Here is an 18,709-nt window from a genome sequence, read left to right as displayed (position 1 = left end):
ATGCATCTGAGAATCATATAAAAAAAGAGACCCGATTGAGTTCTTGTATCTTTTAAGAAATATTAATTAAGAAACAGTGTTCTCAAAGGCAAATTTATTCAGTTCCTTAGGAATTTTGACCCTCGGGTGCTGGTGCAACCTGCTACTTTACTATGAAGTGGTTAAGGAGGACTGTCCACCCTCCGAGTTTCCTTCTAGACACACTGCGCATCTCACAGCCCGCATCTGTGTCTGTACCCAAATACTGCAGCGAAAATAAAGAGCAACTCTGATTTAAAAAGTACCTCAAGGCAATACAAAAAAAAAACGATTTTAATTTCTGATACATATTAAAACATTTCAGTCAGTTCTTCCTGACAGCATAACACGACAGATACACAAGACCTCAAACATGCTTTAAAATGACATTCAGCAAAGTATTGAGAATTTAATAAATAGCAATAATCACACACAAATACATTTTCCATACTCAATCATTAAGCTACTAAAACAGACAGCTAAAGAATAAATAAACAAGAATTGACAATAAAAAAATATGCGGGGTTTGCAATTCATTCTACTTAAAAGAAGGGGGGGTCGATCCGAATGATTTCTTAATTTGCTTTTCGACATGTAGCATGATCCCCCCCATGAATAAAATATATTGAAAATCACTCTTACAATAATGTAGTCTTTAAATACAACAAATAAATATGAAACCAGCAAAGCAATTTCAAGTTGTAATAAAAATGCTCCCCCCCAAAGCTATGGAAATATATAGTCATTGTGATAGCAAACGGCAGTATTTAGAGTGATAGTGCTCGTGCACTAAACTCATCTGTGACCTTGATATGATTTTAGTGCAAATCCTAGGGTCCAATACAAGCATAACCCTGTACCAGGGAAGGACATTACCAGCTGGAACTTCTCTTGTACAATTTTTGTACATATTTTATAAAGTTCAACATTTAATGCATAGTAGAGTATCTTCATCTGTTTAATTCTGTCCCTAAATAGAGATGAAAAAAGAAATGACTTGGGATTTTACCATTTGGCTTGTACCATATTTGAGTATTAAAGTCAATATTAGAAAATCTATAAAAGTTTTGTTTTTGCCATTAATTTGTCTAACTCTATCTAAATTTCACATCACTGAAGGTCAAACGTAAGAGAAAAATTTTTAGATGCGGTTTTTCCCTTTGACAAGCTCATATTATGATGAAATCCAGTAATATTTAGACCAATGTTACACAAATAAAAACATAGGTGAATATAAGGAACTTTTTTTGTACATTAACAACCTTAACATCTGGTATATTAAGTTGCAAGATGTATTGGCAAAAAGCATAAAGAGTTCAATGAAAAGAAGGTATTATTTTGTACAAACAAATGTTTTAACATAGGAGAGAGAAACTGACAGTCGAATGAGTTTCAGCAGCCATACTTCTACTGTGGACTACAGTACCAGGATAAAAACAATTAGGAACAAATGGAAGAACATTACTGAACAATATGAATACATAATGCAATTTTAGCTGCTAAAATAGTAAACTCTAAAGTTCATAGAGTTACAAGTTGTTTAATTTAACCATGCAGGCTAACATATGGTAATAAGAAATCACCCTGCATCTTTTTTGTTTTTAAATTAAAACTAGTTTAATTGTAAAGTTACAAAACAACGAATGGATATTGCTCCCCCTTGTACACAATGCCCCTGGCTGCGATTCGTACCTAACAAAGTAACAAAGCCTCATCATCACTCGTCTCCTGTTTCAGTGTTGCTTCCAAGCAAGTGTCCGGTATCTGGGCAGTGTGGACAATGCCACAGCGCTCACAGGGGCCATCTCGATTACTTGGCCTTCCGCCAGGGTTTGTCGCGCTGTATGGCTGTCTAAACCCTTGTCCTTGATCTGAGGCAAGATCGAGAAGAGGTCTGGAGCAGTCGTTCACATCCAAGTCTGAAGCTCCATCAGAAACGGGAATCAGCATTTCGACATCATCGTCTTCTTCTCTTCCATGTGCCCCATTGTCAAGCTGTCTCAAAGGACTCTGGTTCTGATTTACGGAGCTGGATCGCCCTAACGTAAAACGTACCCAGCGCAGCCCCTGAGTCATACGACTGAGTGCACTTGTGAGCTGGTGACGGGTCGGACTCACACCCGGGGGCTCCACACTTGTCACATCCCTTCCGTTCTCTGTGTGAGCACCTCGGGTACTCTGAGTTGAGGAACTTCCACTTGCTCCCACTGTTGCTTCCACTGCTGTTGTGGGAGGGACTTTTTGGGGCAAAGGAGCTGCAACCCCACCAGATGCTCCTGCCGTATCTCTTCTCTCATTTTCTGTGTCTGTGTCGTCGGACTCCACGGAAAACAGACTTCTGTGAGTATGATTTCTTTCAGGTTCTCTGCTGGTACTCTGACTAGGGACAACCTCATCTCCATCTGCTGAGACCAAAGCCAATGACCCTGAATGACGGGATCTTGCAAAGTTGAAAATACGATTCCAAATGTTGCTGGATCTGCCTGCCATTGGAAGCCTGATTGAAGTAAATCCAAGCTGAGATCGTACCGCTAGCCTCAAGTTTTCCAAAACAGAAGCCTACAAAAAATAAGAAAAGATCTTAAGATAGCTAACAATGAAGTATGAAAATAAAAAACACCCTTTGAGTAAGAATGTGTTATGGTTAAAGATGCTATTATTGATTGCTAGGGTCTTTGAAGGATGAATTAAATTCTCTCATCTATAAAAGTTCACCTTACTACAGAATCTAATCTATACCTTGTACCGCTGTTCAGTTGGCTTAGATTTTCTTGACACTTCACTTTATATATGTGACTTTAAAGTGATGTTTAATATCAATTACAACTATTTTATTTTAAAACTGTACATTGTAATCCAATTCTAAAAGTGTACCAAAGTTGAAAACCAAAATTATTTGGTACTCTAGCTAGGAAGGTAAACTAGGCCCTTTATCTGTTCTATGCCTTTTAAAATTTTTTTTTTTTTAAAGATTTTATTTATTTATTTGACAGAGAGAAAGCAGGAGTGTATGTAAGTAGGGGAGAGGGAGAAGCAGGCTCCTGGCTGAGCAGTGGCCGGATCCTAGGACCCTGCGATCTTGACCTGAGCGGAAGGCAGTTGCTTAACCAACTGAGCCACCCAGGCATCCCCCGACTTTTTTTTTTAAACACAGAACAGGTCAGATTTGATTTACAAGACTGAAACTTTCTAAAATAAGTGACAGTTACATTTCACAGTTGGTTCTCAAGGATCTGTTGAATGAATGGACACTGAAGATTAATTTTTACTGTCATAAATAAGAGAATTAATTTATAATACAGCACAGGAAACAAGCTAAAAAACACAATTTGCTTATAGCACTACACAATGGTATTTGAGACATTTGGACTCTTCAGTCTTTAAAGATTAAGTTTTATTTTCTACAGCTTAGCGTTATGCATAAATTATCATATCTTTATTCTTTGAAAATTTGCTTTTTCCTAGATGAACACATTTATGGATTATTTTTTAAACATGCAACATTTATTTAAAACAGTTTTTAAGCTCCATCTAGTGGTTATAAAAAGGATATTCAAACTTGGAATAGTTTTCATTTGTGGCATTTGGTATTTAACACACAGTATTTCAGGAAAGAATGGTGAGTTGATGTACTCCCATTTCAATGGTGATGTAATTTCCCTCTGCCAAAATGAATAGCTTTTGTCTTTACCTTCACAGAAGAAAAGAGGGAAAGGAAAGATGTGAGAGCGTGTGCTCTTCATCTCTTCAAGATGGTTATTAAATTTACTTGTAAAATATAAACTCAGGAATATAATTCAGAGAAAGCAAAGAAACTACTTTCATAGGAATATTTAATAATCTAGCCTTAGTAAACCACAGATTGTCAGTAAGAAGTTTGAATATCAGCATACATAGATTTGCTATACAAATCGAGATTTTCCACAAATTAAGAAGTACCTAATTATAAATTTAAAAAAAGGGTTCACATCCCTAAGGAACTTCATACATGTGGTCCTCACCATTCAGCATTCGAGTTCTGAGGCTTTTGTGCGAGCACTGTGTTACACCCAGTAATGAACAGAAGGCTCTGCAGACAAGCTTGCCTTTTATGTAACTATCTCCCATCAAGATCAACAATGCTGACTTTCCCATTACAGTCTGTCACAGCGAGGTGAAGTTCTCTACTTAGTTACAAGTCTGCTTAATTAAAATTAATTTAACATTAGATTTTATAAGGGGATATCATGAATGTTTTAAGAATAATTTTATATCCTTCTTCAGTTTATGATGCAGAAGAAAGCATTCTTAAGAAAGCATCTCTAGGGGTGCCTGGGTGGCTCAGTCGTCAATCGTATGACTTCTGCTCAGGTCATGATCCCAGAGTCCTGGGATCCAGCTCCGCATTGGGTTCCCTGCTCACTTCCCCCTCTCTCACTCCCCCTGCTTGTGTTCCCCTCTCCCTGTCTCTCTCTCTGTCAAATAAATGAATAAAATCTTAGAAAAGGAAAAAGCATTTCTATTATTGTATGGGATAGTAATTGAGAATATTTTTCTTTTTAAAAACTTAAGAAAATTTGAGAATTTGTTACCAAAAGTTTTAAACTTGAAAGTTTAATCTCATAAACTGAATAAAATCTAGCTTACTATTCACAAATGTACTTTATTTTAAAACTTTGTTGAAGGAGAATTCCCTCATAAAGGTAAATTATAAACCTAAAGAATGGTGTAGTATGTAGTAAAGAATTAAACCTTACCCCAGATGAGGTCTGACTTTTGCCCTCTACTTCTGGGACAGGATCTCTAAGCCCTTACAGTGTCATCTCTGACGGGGTGTCCTTGCCTAGGCCCTGGACCAGCCAGATACAGAGAACGCTGTGTGAGGGGGAGGCTCAAAGCCACACCAGCAATGTGAGGCAGGGTTGGTATGCTGGGTCAGCAGATCAGCCACCTGCGCAGTTAATCGTACCTATGTAAAGGAGCCCCAGAAAACTCTGGAGGCCCAGTCTTGGGTGAGCTTCGCTATGTGGCAATACTCTGTGCACACAGTTATACCGCTGCGTTGAGAGAGTAACACTGTCTTAACTTTATGGGGAGAGGAGAACTGCAAGATCTGTGTTTGGTACCCTCCTGAACCCTGTTCTATGTGTCTTTTCCTTTGGCTGATTTAATCTAGGTCCTTCCCTGTAATAAACCAAAACCGTGAGTATAACAGCTTTTAGTGTGTTTTAAGTCCATGCAGTGAATTGTCAAAACTAAAAATCATTTTGGGAACCCTTGAACTTGTAACTTCTACAAAGATGAGACCTGCCTTGTGTAGACTGTGCTTCCTCTAACTCCACAACTGGCTACATGCTTGAAGGTGGGGGGCGGGATACAGTGGGAAATGGAGGGAGAGAATCTTCAGCAGACTCCCCACTAAGCAAGGAGCCAGAAGTGGAGATTGATTCCATGACCCTGAGATCATGACCTGAGCTGAAATTAATAATCGGACACTTGACCAACTGAGCTATCCAGGCACCCCATCCTTATGCTTTTATGAGCCGTGGTATAATTAAAGCATTGAAAAAGAAGGGAAAGATAGGAAAGAAAGGAAGAAACAATTTTATTGACTGATTGATTATAGGCTCCAAGCTCTTCATGGAACACATTGTGGGGCTTAAACTCAAGACATTAAGATCAAGACCTGAGCTGAGATCAAGACTCGGGACACTTGACTGGGCCGCCCATCCAGTCACTGCTGAAAAAGAAATTTTTAAAAAGTGCTACTAGAAATTTTAAAAATTTAGAAATATTAATAAAGAATGAGTTACTATTTAAAGAAAAGGAAATGAATTCTTAACCACCATAAAATCTAGCTGTGAAGTTTTACCTTAAGTCAGGTGGAAATGTTACTTAATTGCAATTACTTTTACTTATTAACTGGTTAATCTAGCATGTTACTAATACATTACTAGCATACTAACTTTAACATTCATTCTTAATCTTCTAGATATTTAGTTCAAGTAGAAAACAACTTACCAAACTTTACCTCTGAATTTTAATGCATCAAATCACCCTAAACAGTAAAATGCTTAAGAATCACATAACTAAATCAGAAAAATAAAAAACTGATTTCGTAGTATTTGTTAAATACAATGAAATAAATAAAATTTCAAATTCTCCATATATTTAATCCTTGATTTGACTGCAAAAATTAAGACAAAGGTCCTTTATCATATATACAAATATAGAATTCGTTTTATGAAACAGAAATCCAAATTGCAACATACTTGATTAGGTGAACAAACAGGAAAATCTTCAACTGGTGGAATTAAACCCTGAGCAATCAGTTGTCCATAGGAGGGAGGAGCTTCTCTTCTTAGCAATTCTGCTTCCACTCTTGACAACTGTGTTTCAAATGACCTTTGAGAGAAAATAGGGGGATAAGAAGGGTTAACAAAAAGGCAAATTAAACTAAAAATTTTTTAATCAACGATGAAGACAATCTGAACCTTAGTATTTTGGCCATTTTTAAAGCTTAGTCAACCAACATTTATTGACTATCTATACCTTTCCTACACTGAAAATGCAAAGATAAAGAAGACAGTCTATCTTCATGGGGCTTTATACCAGGAGCCTGGATCACTAAGTTTTTTTTTTGTTTGTTTTTGTTTTTTTTAAGATTTTATTTATTTATTTGACAGAGAGAGATCACAAGTAGACAGAGACGCAGGCAGAGAGAGAGAGAGGGAAGCAGGCTCGCTGCTGAGCAGAGAGCCTGATGCGGGACTCGATCCCAGGACCCTGAGATCATGACCTGAGCCGAAGGCAGCGGCTTAACCCACTGAGCCACCCAGGCGCCCCTGGATCACTAAGTTTTAATGAATTAGAAATCCCCATAAAAGGTAAAGGTGTTTAGATCTTTAAACCCCTAAGAACATAAAGGGGATCTTGGATTTTGGTGAAAGTAATTATCAAGTTCAATACATTTCGTTTACAGACGAGGAAAAGAGTGAAGGGAGTCACTAACACACTTTCCCGCACAGCTTGTTCTTAAACTCAAGACCTCAGACTCTTCACTGAGCTCTTACGCTGCAATGTAGTAAGAAGTCTTCTGGCCATTTATACTTGTCCAAAGAAAAGAGTCAGCATGATTACTTTGATTCTGTGCATCTATTAGCTTAGCTGCCTGGGACGTGAAGTTCTCGTCCCATCTATTATTTGTAACTCTCCTGGAACGTAGGGCACTTTCTCTGTAATAGCCTCTTAAGGGACCACTCTCTCTGCCATCAGCTTCTCCCAGGTCCAGTCTATCCTGCACCACATGGAAGAAAACCTTCCCTGAAGGTCACCCTTTAATACTCGACCATTTCTTACTTAACTGAGAACTCTTGGCACATGGCTCTTATGCTCGCCCGCACCATGACACTGGCCCCGTGTTCCAAGTTTTACCTTTCAGCCCTTCATATGTATCTTCGGCTTCACACACACTGAACTGTGTGCTGCTTTCTCAAGTCATGTTGGGGAGTCCAACTTTTACACATTTTCCCAGGCTAATTTTTTCAACTACAATACCTTCTCCCTATCTACATTCTACTTAACAGATTTCAAATGGCACTTCCTCAATAGAAGCCTTTCCATATCCCCTCATCAAATTGGGTATCTTTTGACTTTTTTACCACTTTGTTTTAAAGCTCTCACAGCATTTATGTTTTTGTCATCTTATTCCACCTGCCAGTGACTTCCTGCTAACTGTAAAGTACCTGTGAGATTATGCCTTATCCATTTTTCTACTCATCTGTATAGTGCTTTGAACATAATAGGTTCTCAAATATTTCCAATTGCTGAATTCATATGTATAAAAACACAGGTTAAAACCTTAAAACTGAGAACTGCAGCTTGCAAAGTTTCTATAAAACAGATTAATCAGAAAATAGAAACTGGTAAATACAGATTGGCTTTTCTCACCTTGTAACTCTAAGCATTTACTAGTTTTTAAAATGTGTTTAGTCTCTTGGGTCTTAATCTTTTCACAGTCATTTCATAAATCATGAAAAGATATTTATTTTCAAAAATAGTATAAAACCAAAGTCTATTGCTGATTATGCTAAAGTTCTGTTGCAAACACTGGGACCATGTTTACTGTAGCAGGCACAACCACTACAGTTTCGTCTTGATACTGACCTTCGTTCAAACATTCTCAGAGAATAGAGCTTACAGGTACAGCCCAATGCAATGACCAGCAACAGGCCACAGATAAGGCTCCCTATGACGGCTGCAGTTATGACTCTGGTAGGCACAATTACCGGGCAATTCTCCTCATCGCTGCCATCACCGCAGTCATCCTGGGAATCACACACCCAACTTTCAAACACACAACGATTGTTTTTACAGTGAAAATTTCCTGGCTGGCAAAAAAAGCAGTTTTTTTCATCTGAGCCATTTGGGCAATGATTCTGATAGTTGCAGCGATCAGAACGAGGATAACAGACACCGTTTCGGGAACATGGGAATTCTTCCTTTTGGCACATGGTGCAATTTATTTCATCCCTTCCGTTTGGGCAATGCCAATACCCATCACAGCGCTGCTGTTCTGTGTAACACCCCCAGTTACCCCCACAGGGTATTTCCCAAGGCAAACAGAAGCCATCTACTTGGTAAGTGGCATTAAATCCCCTTGCGGCATTCACTTTGTCGGCGCAAAAATGGACCCTGATCTGTCCAGAAGAAGAAACAACCGTAAGAGGTGCATGAGAATCAAAAGCCGTTAAGACTCGCAAAAGCTTGTGTGGATTCTCCTCTAATCCATCGTATATTTTGACATAATCGCCATACCCAGTCCCATCGAGTTTAAAGTCGGTGAAGCGTAAAATGACTTTACGATGATCACCGGTGTCTATTAACCAGGTGCAGTTGCTTCCAGGAGGGTAGAAATCTGGATAATTGGGAGAATTGAAAGTACCGTAGAAATATTTTAGCCACTGCCCGCAGGTTGGCATGTCACAGTCGATCTCGTCTCCGAGGTCCAGACAGTCAATGTTGCCGTCGCATTTTAAAGATTCGGGGAGGCAAGTGTAAACCTTGGTGAACCGAGACAGACACTGGAACTGGTTGTAGGCACAGGGCTGAAAGGAAGCGGCTGTCGGGGGGTCAGCCTCCCGCGCGCAGACCTCCTCGTCAGACCTGTCTCCGCACTCGTCCATGCTGTTGCATTTCCAGGCTTCGGGAATACACTTGCCGTTGCCACAGCGGAACTGATCACAAGCACAGCTGGGTTCTTCAGATTTCCCTGGGAGGGCATGGGGAGGACCGAGATAGAGAGGGAAAGGGGGAAAAACCACTCTTTAAAAGATACAGAACAGTAAGTGGTATTTTTATAATAAACGTTAACTAAGTCCTAATGATAGGGGTTTTAAAAAAATCTTGTTTTAAAAAATAGGTACTAATGGCAAATTAATATCGGCTCAACAAATTAATATTGGCTTAACAATTCAATTTATTAAACACCTATTGTTTATTCCATGAAGACCTCTGTATTTTGACCTCAAGTGAAGAGAACACAAACCAGGGGTTGCTGGAGGGGAGGTGGGTGGAGGGATGGCTTAAATGGGTGGTGGGTATTAAGGAGGGTACCTGCTGTGACAAGAGCACCCCGTGTTGTATGTAAGTGATGAATCACTAAGTTCTCCTCCTGAAATCAACTTTATGCTGTGTTAACATGTTAAACTGGAATTGAAATAAAAACTTGGAAAAAAAAAGGGAGGAGAACAATTTTGCTTTTATAGAGAGCTATTTGACTGTAGAACATTTAGAAATCTAAGATACATGAGCCAATAGACTATACTGCCTAAAATTTTTACATAATTTATTGTATAAACATCATTAGAAGGACAGACATATTGAAATAAAGAAAAATTCACCCATAATAATCACCTTTCCAAATCAATTTTTTTCATATTTTTCATATTCTTTTCTAGTTCTTATTTATATGTATACGATATTTTGCTATGTATCACACAGCATACACTATTTCTTAATCCTGTTATTTAGACCCAAATTTCTGCTAAGATTATCCCAAGATTAACTTTATATACAGTTGGTAATGTTTCATGTATTATAAGAAAACACTTCCATTTTATAATTCTCTTGTTTTACATAAATGCAAAATGCTGCATGAATCCCAGCTAAAGGTATAAATTTATCATCAAAATAGTAAGGGGAAAGAGAAAAAAACTTAAAATGCCTATAAAATTCTAATTATTATAGTGTACCATCCTAAACATACACCAATAACGAGGTGGGGGAAGAAAATCAAACATTATGTATTTATGGTCCCCAAAACTAACAATGTTTAAGATAACACTTACTTCTCCATTAACAATTTACTTATTGGTAAAGAGGTGACAGAAAAGGTGCTTCAGAAGCTATGTATTACAAAGAGTGGGTTTTTAAGAAAAAAGAGGAAAAAGCTCCATATTTGCTGAAAGACGATTACAAATTTTAGATGTAAAATGATTTTCAGCAAAAAGTATATATAATTCTAATACTCTGAGTTAAACACATATTTATGATCTGGTCACACTTTTTGAAAGAAAAGATTCAGAGATTCAGAGTAGTATAGGAAGACTTCTGATACTACAAGTCACAGAAGTGAGATGAAATGTCTTTTCTGTGAAGCTGTAAAGACAATGGTCAGACACAAAAATACATTCTGAAATAATTTTCAGAGTATCAGTAAACACTTGAGGGGGAAAAGTTACTTTTAAAATAAGTGCATTTAAATATTTAAAAAGAAAGTTGACCTCAGATTATAAAATTGATTATTTTATTAGAATATACAAAACACCTTTCTGAGACTGTGCTCTAGAGCATCTGAACCTTCTTCAATGTCAATAGCCTTGAGGCTTAGTCACAATTAAATGGATATTGTTTTAGAAGACTCGCCCCAAAGTGACTCGGTACTTATACTACAGAATTCTGTTCATTATCTTTCTCCTTTTTTAAAAACACACCTGAAAAGTATGCCAGTCGGAAACCCTTTCTAGAGATACTGTCGTCGGAATGGAACCTGATCCAGACGTGGTCTTGGGAAGAAATATACGGTGGCGGAACTGTGGAACCACAAGCTCTGTAACTTTCAATATTCTTGTAGGTTTCTATCGTCAACCAGTCCAAACTGCATCTTCTGGACCCCTGAATATCAAAATCCTGAAAACTAGAAATAAAAAGTCAGAAAAGGCTATTAATAAGGGCAATTTTGGAAAAAATTTCATAATAATACAATGTTACTGAGGACTTTAAGCCTCCATGTTCATTGATTCTCCTGGGTTTTGCAGGCATACAACCATATCATCAGCAAACAATAACACTGTTTCTATGTTCCTCATGTTTATATTTCTTTACCAGATTCTCAAATAATACTTCTTCATAAGTAATACCCGATTCCAAAAAAACCCTCAGGTAAAATAGTTGGCACCTTGTTTCTTTTTCTTCTGTTTGTGTTTAGGAAGGATCACTTCTAATTCAGAATATCCTAATTGTCCTGTATTTGAACAAGAAATGTCACTCCATAATCTGATAAACTGAAGTATACACAGGGAAAGTCAGCTTCTTCTTAGATTAGACTGGTTCATTTGCTTGCTTCGTGAAAAGTTTACAGCTTACATTTTCAGGAGAGCAAATAGCACAAATTCGAGGAAAGTAAAAAAAGTAAAAACGAACAAACAATCTTTATCAGAGAAAAAAATCTCCAAGTTTGTGAATATTTCTTTTTTTTTTCAGAAGTTATGTAAAAGTCAAAGATTGACTTGTAGTTCACAAAATATCAGCATGCAAAAGAAGTCAAAAGCACATACAAATTTAGCTACTGCTATGAAAAAAGAGAAACTAAAATACTATTCTCCAATAACATGTCTCCACCAAGAAAAGAATATCTGAATTTATTTCCTTGCCTCTGTCTTGAATTGTGATAATGAAATTAATTTTCCAAGGATTTTTACATCAGGGTATTTCCTCTTTAAATAGTCTGAGTAACTATAACAAAGACTGACAGATAATTTGATTGTATCTAGTTTTTATTATGAACAATGCTTTAAAGAATCCTTATACAGGTATCTCTACATGAGCAAATAATTCTCTCGGACAAATTTCTCTAGAAGTAGAATTGCTAGGTCAAAGACAAAATTCCACTTTAAATCTGACAGACAGCAACAGAAATATTTACACCAATTAATTTCCATTGAGTTTTATGAAAGAACCTTATACTCCATGATTCTGGAAAACTGGGATATTCTTTTTAAAAAACTTTGCCAATTATTTTGCATTTCCTTATTTACTGAGATTGAAACACTTTTTCCTATGTTTACTATTTCTTTTCCTATGAATTGCTTTGTTATATCATCCTTCATCCATCAGAAATTTTTCTTATTTACTTAAAAATTCTCTATGTGGTATAAACATGTACCTATTAGGGGGCATGTCTATAATGCAAGATATATGTACAGATATCTGCCCCACATTCTCTCCAATAGGTGGTGACGTCAGTCCTTTTAACCTCAGCCATTAGTTGGTGTGAACTGACATCTCTCACTGTGGTTTTACGTGCACTTCCCTGAAGACTAATGTTAACATCTTTTCATGTGCTTACTGGCCATTCTTACATCTTCTGTGAAGTGTCTGTTCAAGTCTTTAGCCCATTTAAAAACACTGGTTGTTTTCTCAAGTTATAAAAATGAATTTTATATTCTGGACTCAAGTTTTTTGTGAGATATGTGTATTGCTAATATTTTCTTCTGGTTTCTATGGATGGCCTCTTCATTTTCTTAACGCTATCTTCTAATGAACAGAGGTTTTTAATTTTAGTTTTGATGAAGCCTAATTTATTTTTCCCTTTATGTTTAGTACTTTTAGTGTCCTCTCTAAAATACCTTTGCCTGAGCCAAGATATTCGACAATGTTTTCTTCCAGTATTTTAGAGTTTTAGCTTTTACATTCATATCTAGGATTTATCTTGAATTCATTTTTGTGTGTTCTCAGGGACGGGTCAAGATTTCTACACTTAACTTCGTTTTATCATGCAGGGAACATCCTGGTCTGGTCACCGTGCACTTGTGGAGGTTTGGTTCAGGTTTGCCCTTAAGTCTTAGGTGAATTCTTAATTAATTCTTAATTTTAGGACGTTGTTTTTCCTGATAATGTATGGTATTTCCATGGTTTCAGTAAAATCCCAAGGTATGTACCCAGGTCCTGAAACTCAGCAGGCTGCAGACTCCAAACTCTGCCTCAGCAGCAGAGCACAGCTGCTGAAATCTTGCAGCAGCTTCCTCAGCGTCTCTTAAGCACGCACAGCTCAGAAAAGAGCAAAAAATCTGAGGAGAATTTACATGCAGATATAAGGGCTTCCTACACTGGGGCTCTCTCTTTTTCAGGATTTGCCTTTTTAATTTCCAGCTACTCTGACAGCCTCAACTCCACCCTGTGATACCACCTCAAGCACACAAGACTGAGTTCTAGTTACTCCATTCTGCCTGGGGCGCTAACAGGAAGCAAACATAGCTCACCAGCGTGGATCCCTTCTTTCAAGGGCTTAGTTCCCTCCGGTTTCTGTCAGTTTCTGATTATTTTCCAGGACTTATGAATAGTTTTAAAAAACTTTTATCCAAAGTTGATAATGGTTTATGAGTGGGCTAATCAGTTTTAAGCTAAGGAATCCCTTAATACACTTTATCCACTAAAATGTTTAAGATTGAGGAAAGCAGGATCCTTGCCCAGAACAAAAGAAAGGATCAATGAATACCTATTCACGTATACACTCTTGGATTTGGTTTGCTAATATTTCCTTTAGGATTGTTAAACTACATTTAAAAGTAAAATTAATTTTCAGGTTTTCTTTTTTTTATACTTCATAGTAGTTTGTATAACAATGATCACATACCTGTGCCCTGTGCCTGTTTAAAGTACAGCTCTAAGGTAGAAATTTTCAATTTCTTTGTTTTTTGCCTTAATCAGCTTTCCCTAACCTTTTGAGTCACTTTTGAGAATTTAAATTTTTGTAGAAATCATTTTATCTTGATAGTAAAATTCATTACAAAGCTGCAATAGCATTTTCTTATATTAAAATCTTTTTTTCCCCGTATCTGTGGGTTTTATATTTGCTTGGATTTTCTATGGAGATAAGCACAGTAGTGGCAAACAAGGAGAGTTTCATCTCTTCCTCCCTATTTTTCATATTGTTCCTTTCTATTTATTGTCCTGTTGCATGGAGACTCGGTGTTCTAGTATAAGCAGTGAAAGCAAGCATCCTCATCCTGGCCCTTGGTACTAAAATTAACTTCAATATTAAATTTGATTAAAAATTGTTTTAACAAATGCCTTTTATCAGGTTAAGGAATTCCTTATCTATTCATTTAGTAACAACCACCGGGAAAACTACTTGGGTTTAGCATCTTTTTCTGAATGTTGATTCAATTTCTTTAGTGAAATCAATTCTTAAATCATTTTTGGTAATTTACATTTTCTAGAAAATGGCCCAATTCATCTAATTATATGACAGACTTACCACAGACCATTCATAATACCCTAATATTGCCTTATGACTTCAGAAGTCTCTATTATTATATTTATAATTTATAGGCATTTTTGCTCATTCTTACTAGTACCTTTTCTCTTTAGTTTTGCCTTGAGATTTATTTCCCCAAGGTTTCCAGAAAGCCAGTTTTTTTATTTTATTGAATCATATTGTTTATTCTTTCTTTTTTTTTTTTTTTTTAAAGATTTTATTTATTTATTTGACAGACCGAGATCACAAGTAGGCAGAGAGGCAGGCAGAGAGAGAGGAGGAAGCAGGCTCCCCACTGAGCAGAGAGCCCCATGCGGGGCTCGATCCCAGGACCCTGGGATCATGACCTGAGTGGAAGGCAGAGGCTTTAACCCACTCAGCCACCCAGGCGCCCCTGTTTATTCCTTCTATTTAATTATTTTCTGGTCTTCTCTTACTACTTTTTCTACTTAAGATTTACTCTGTAGTTTTCCTTCTATATGCTTACGTAAATTCTGAGCTCATTTATTTCCCATTCTGCTTATTTTTAAGTCAATGCATTCAAGCTGTAGATTTTTCATTAAGTACTCTATCAATGTGTTCCAACAGTTTTAATATGTAATACTTTCATTATGGTTATTTTCAAAATATTTTATGAGTTCTACTGTGATTTTCAGCATTAGTGCAGGAGTTATTTAGGAATATGCTTTCAAACATATGTGTTTTGTTGTTACTTCCCCCCAGTTTTTTATTGTGGCTTCTTATATAACTGCATTGTGGTCAGAGAACACAATCTGAATGATGCAAAGTCTGGGAAATGGAATTCAGAATTCCTTTGTGGTTTAAAACATAATCAATTTTTAAAATAAATGTTCCCTATGTTTTTGAAAACAATGTGTATTCTCTATTCACGGAAATAAATATAAACATACACATATGTAAAATACATGTTCCTAATCAAGCTTGTTAATTTTTGTTTATCAAATCTTCTGTCTTTACTATTTTTGTTTAATCTATGGAATTCTGATTAAAGATATGTTTATTAACTTCCACTAACAGGATCAAACTTGGTAATTCTCCATATTTTGCTGATTTGCATGTATTTTAGGCTATGTTATGAGGTACACAAAGTTTATCATGATTCCATTCCCTAGTGGGTTATTTGTTACTAGTATTTTGTGTCTTAAGCTCAATTACACCTAATGTTAATCTTCCTACACTAGCTTTCTCTTTATCAGTATATCCAAAGCTTATCTTTTTCTATTATCCCTTTCCAAACTGTGTTTATTTTAGGTATGTTCTTAGAAGCCCTTTATAGAAGGGTCATACCAATCAACGAACCAATAAACCTGATCAGACTGTCTTTTAAAGGTTAAATGAGTTTTTTATTGACCACCCTTCTGTTGGGGGAGATTCTTCATTTTCTTCCTTTCCTGTGTTCTTTTGTATTCACAGGCTTTGTTTTTGTTTTTTTTTTTTTTTTCAAGTTTCTTTTACTTTACCAGATACTCAAGATTGCTATCTATTTTTTCAGTAGTTATCTTTTAGATGTTGTAATTCAAATACTAAAACTTCTGTTCTAACAAAGCCCAAGTGGGAGTATTCTGTGTTTCTATTCGCCTCTCAAATTTGGTGGAAAAATTTACAACCTTACTTTCACTAATCTCTAACTGAAATTTTGCATTCCACTTATGAATATAAACAACAAACCACGATAGTATTTACAGTACCGATCACTAGCGAAGATCACAGATAATTACACATTATATTTCAGCTTTAATAGATATCTAGAATAACTATTTACACTCAAAAATCACCTTGAAACTACAGTAGCTATTAGAACCATCACTTCCTAATATGTTAATAAGCATATATTACTATAATACAAACTTGTAAAAATATCTCATAGCTATACTTCGATATAATTGGTTCCATTTGTGATAATATGTGTTCTGATTTGTGAGTTTAAAAACATTCTAGGAAAGGATCTACTACTAAAGTGTTCACAGCATAAAAAAGGTTAAGGAAGGGGCACCTGGGTGGCTCAATTGGTTAAGTGACTGCCTTCGGCTCAGGTCATGATCCTGGAGTCCCGGGATCGAGCCCCACATCGGCCTCCCTACTCGGTGGGGAGTCTGCTTCTTCCTCTGACCTCTCCTCTCTCATGCTCTCTCTCTCTCTCTCCCTCTCAAATAAATAAATAAAATCTTAAAAAAAAAAAAGATTAAGGAAAAAAAACCTGGTGCACTTGTGATGAGCAGTGGGTGATGTGAAGAATGGCTGAGTCACTATATTACACACCTGAAACTAATATAACACTGTGTGTTAATTGTACTGGAATTACAATAAATAAAAACAAAATAATAAAGTTTATCACGTTTGGAGTAAATTTGTATTTGGGTTTTGTTGGCTGTTTTTGTTAGTATTAATATTTTCCCTACATTCTGGAAATAAGGCTCATTCTGTAGAAGCTCTTCTGGTATTCTCTCTCTCCTTTCCATCACTCTCTTTCTGTACTCCCCCATCTGTGTTGTCCTATGTGCTGTAGCTACATTCACCTGGGTCTCCGTTCCAGAGGTAGTTCAGAGCATTACAGAGCCTGTCGTGGAGTCAGCAGGTACTCTGGTTAAATTCCTATTTGTAAGGGTATGTCCTCCCAGCTCTCTAAGCTTTCAGTCCCATTCAAGTTCAGGCAGTGGATAGTGATTAACGCAAGTTTGTTTCAGCCTTTTAAAAAAAAAAAATTTTTTTTTAAAATTTGATTTTTATTTAAATTTAGCTAACATATAGTTTATTATTAGTTTCAGAGAGAGAATTCAGAGATTCCTCAGTCTTATATAACACCCATTGCTCATTACATCATGTGCCCTCCTTAATGTCCATCACGCAGTTACCCCATCCCTCTACCCCCTTAAGGCTTCTTTCTTGAGCAAAACACCCTGACTCCAGTTCTTGGCTTCAAGCAGGGAATTAAAATCCAATCTTCTATCTCCTCTTGTCTTTTGTTGATTTTGCTAAGTTTCAAAGGCGAGGAATAAGGTAAAAATGTCTTCATGTTACCATTTTTAACCAGTTTTATAAGGAGAGCTCTACGTATTGCTTATACATCATTCATATAATTTTAGTCTCCCTCTTTTATCTAGATTTTAATTTTATCTAAACTCAGGAATGGATGTTTTCTTTTTATCAAAAATGCTTTAAAAAATATTTTTATTTATTTGAAAGAGAGAGTGAGAGAGCACAAATAGGCAGAGTGGCAGGCAGAGCAAGAGGGAAGGAGGAGACAGCATGATGGGGACGCAATCCCAGAACCCTGGGATCATGACCTGAACCAAAGGCAGATGCTTAACTGACTCAACCACCCAGGTGCCCCTATCAAGATGCTTTAAAACATCTGTCTATTCTAGATAATCATACACTTTCTTTGACTTGTCAATATGGTAAATTAATTTAGAATTTTCTAATAGACTCACTTTTCTGTCTAAATGAGCTGCATTTGATCATGTATAAATTTCTTTTGAACAATTTAAGATTACACCAATATTCACAAGTGAAACTTGACTATCCTTGTGTGTGTGTATGTGTGATCTTTTTAAAGTTTGGTATTTTTAATGATAATGATTTCAGTAAGAACTAGGACAATTACTAAAATCACCTTCTAATCTCACTGGGCTGTGTAAATCCAAATTCATTAACTTATTCTGGAATTTAGGAAATTTTCTTTTAGAAGTATGGCCTATATCTAATTTTGTTCTGCATTTTAGTATTGTGCTTGGTTTTAGTGTTTCTTTGTAAAATCTCAAGGGTCCAACACATGCTCAGAACCAAATGGCAGTACTCCAGGTAGCCTCCTCCGTGATGGCAAGAATTTCCAAGTCTTATGGAACTGAGCTGGTAGGCGGCAAATTTAATTTTGGGGTTGGATTTTTAGGTAAAAGATAAAAATCTCTAAAAACTCTAGTTTTATGTTGAAAGAAATCCAATACAAGGAATCCCTATGGTTAAAACGCTATTTTGTAAACATGTTTATACTTAGTCATAAGCAACAGAAAATAGGCATATTGTCCGGGTTCCAACACTGGCACTACTGCACAAGGATCATCTTAGTGGCACATACTAACAATCCATCAGGCAAGAGAATCACACTTCTCAGAGAACAGTTTCTATACAAGCTCAGCTTCAGTGTTCCGGAAG

At 36.5% G+C, this 18,709-nt stretch overlaps 1 protein-coding gene across 2 annotated transcripts in view; it reads right to left on the bottom strand.

The window, feature by feature from the left end:
• Positions 1-294: 294 nt before the first annotated feature.
• The window catches only part of LRP12 (LDL receptor related protein 12), a 79,517-nt gene continuing 61,102 nt past the window's right edge, over positions 295-18,709 (bottom strand). For both annotated transcript variants that reach the window (XM_046027621.1, XM_046027613.1), the window contains 4 exons: positions 10,992-11,194; positions 8,164-9,268; positions 6,270-6,402; positions 295-2,577 (listed from right to left, as the gene is read on the bottom strand). In XM_046027621.1, the coding sequence (XP_045883577.1) occupies positions 1,711-2,577; positions 6,270-6,402; positions 8,164-9,268; positions 10,992-11,194 (2,308 nt within the window). In that variant the 3' untranslated portion in view covers positions 295-1,710. The remainder of the gene's footprint in view (positions 2,578-6,269; positions 6,403-8,163; positions 9,269-10,991; positions 11,195-18,709) is intronic.

Source organism: Meles meles, chromosome 1 (genome assembly GCF_922984935.1).
Source record: "Meles meles chromosome 1, mMelMel3.1 paternal haplotype, whole genome shotgun sequence".
In the NCBI taxonomy this organism is placed as follows: Eukaryota; Metazoa; Chordata; class Mammalia; order Carnivora; family Mustelidae; genus Meles; species Meles meles.
The sequence above is the reverse complement of the archived record's forward strand: the minus strand, read 5'-3'. Positions and strand labels throughout refer to the sequence as shown.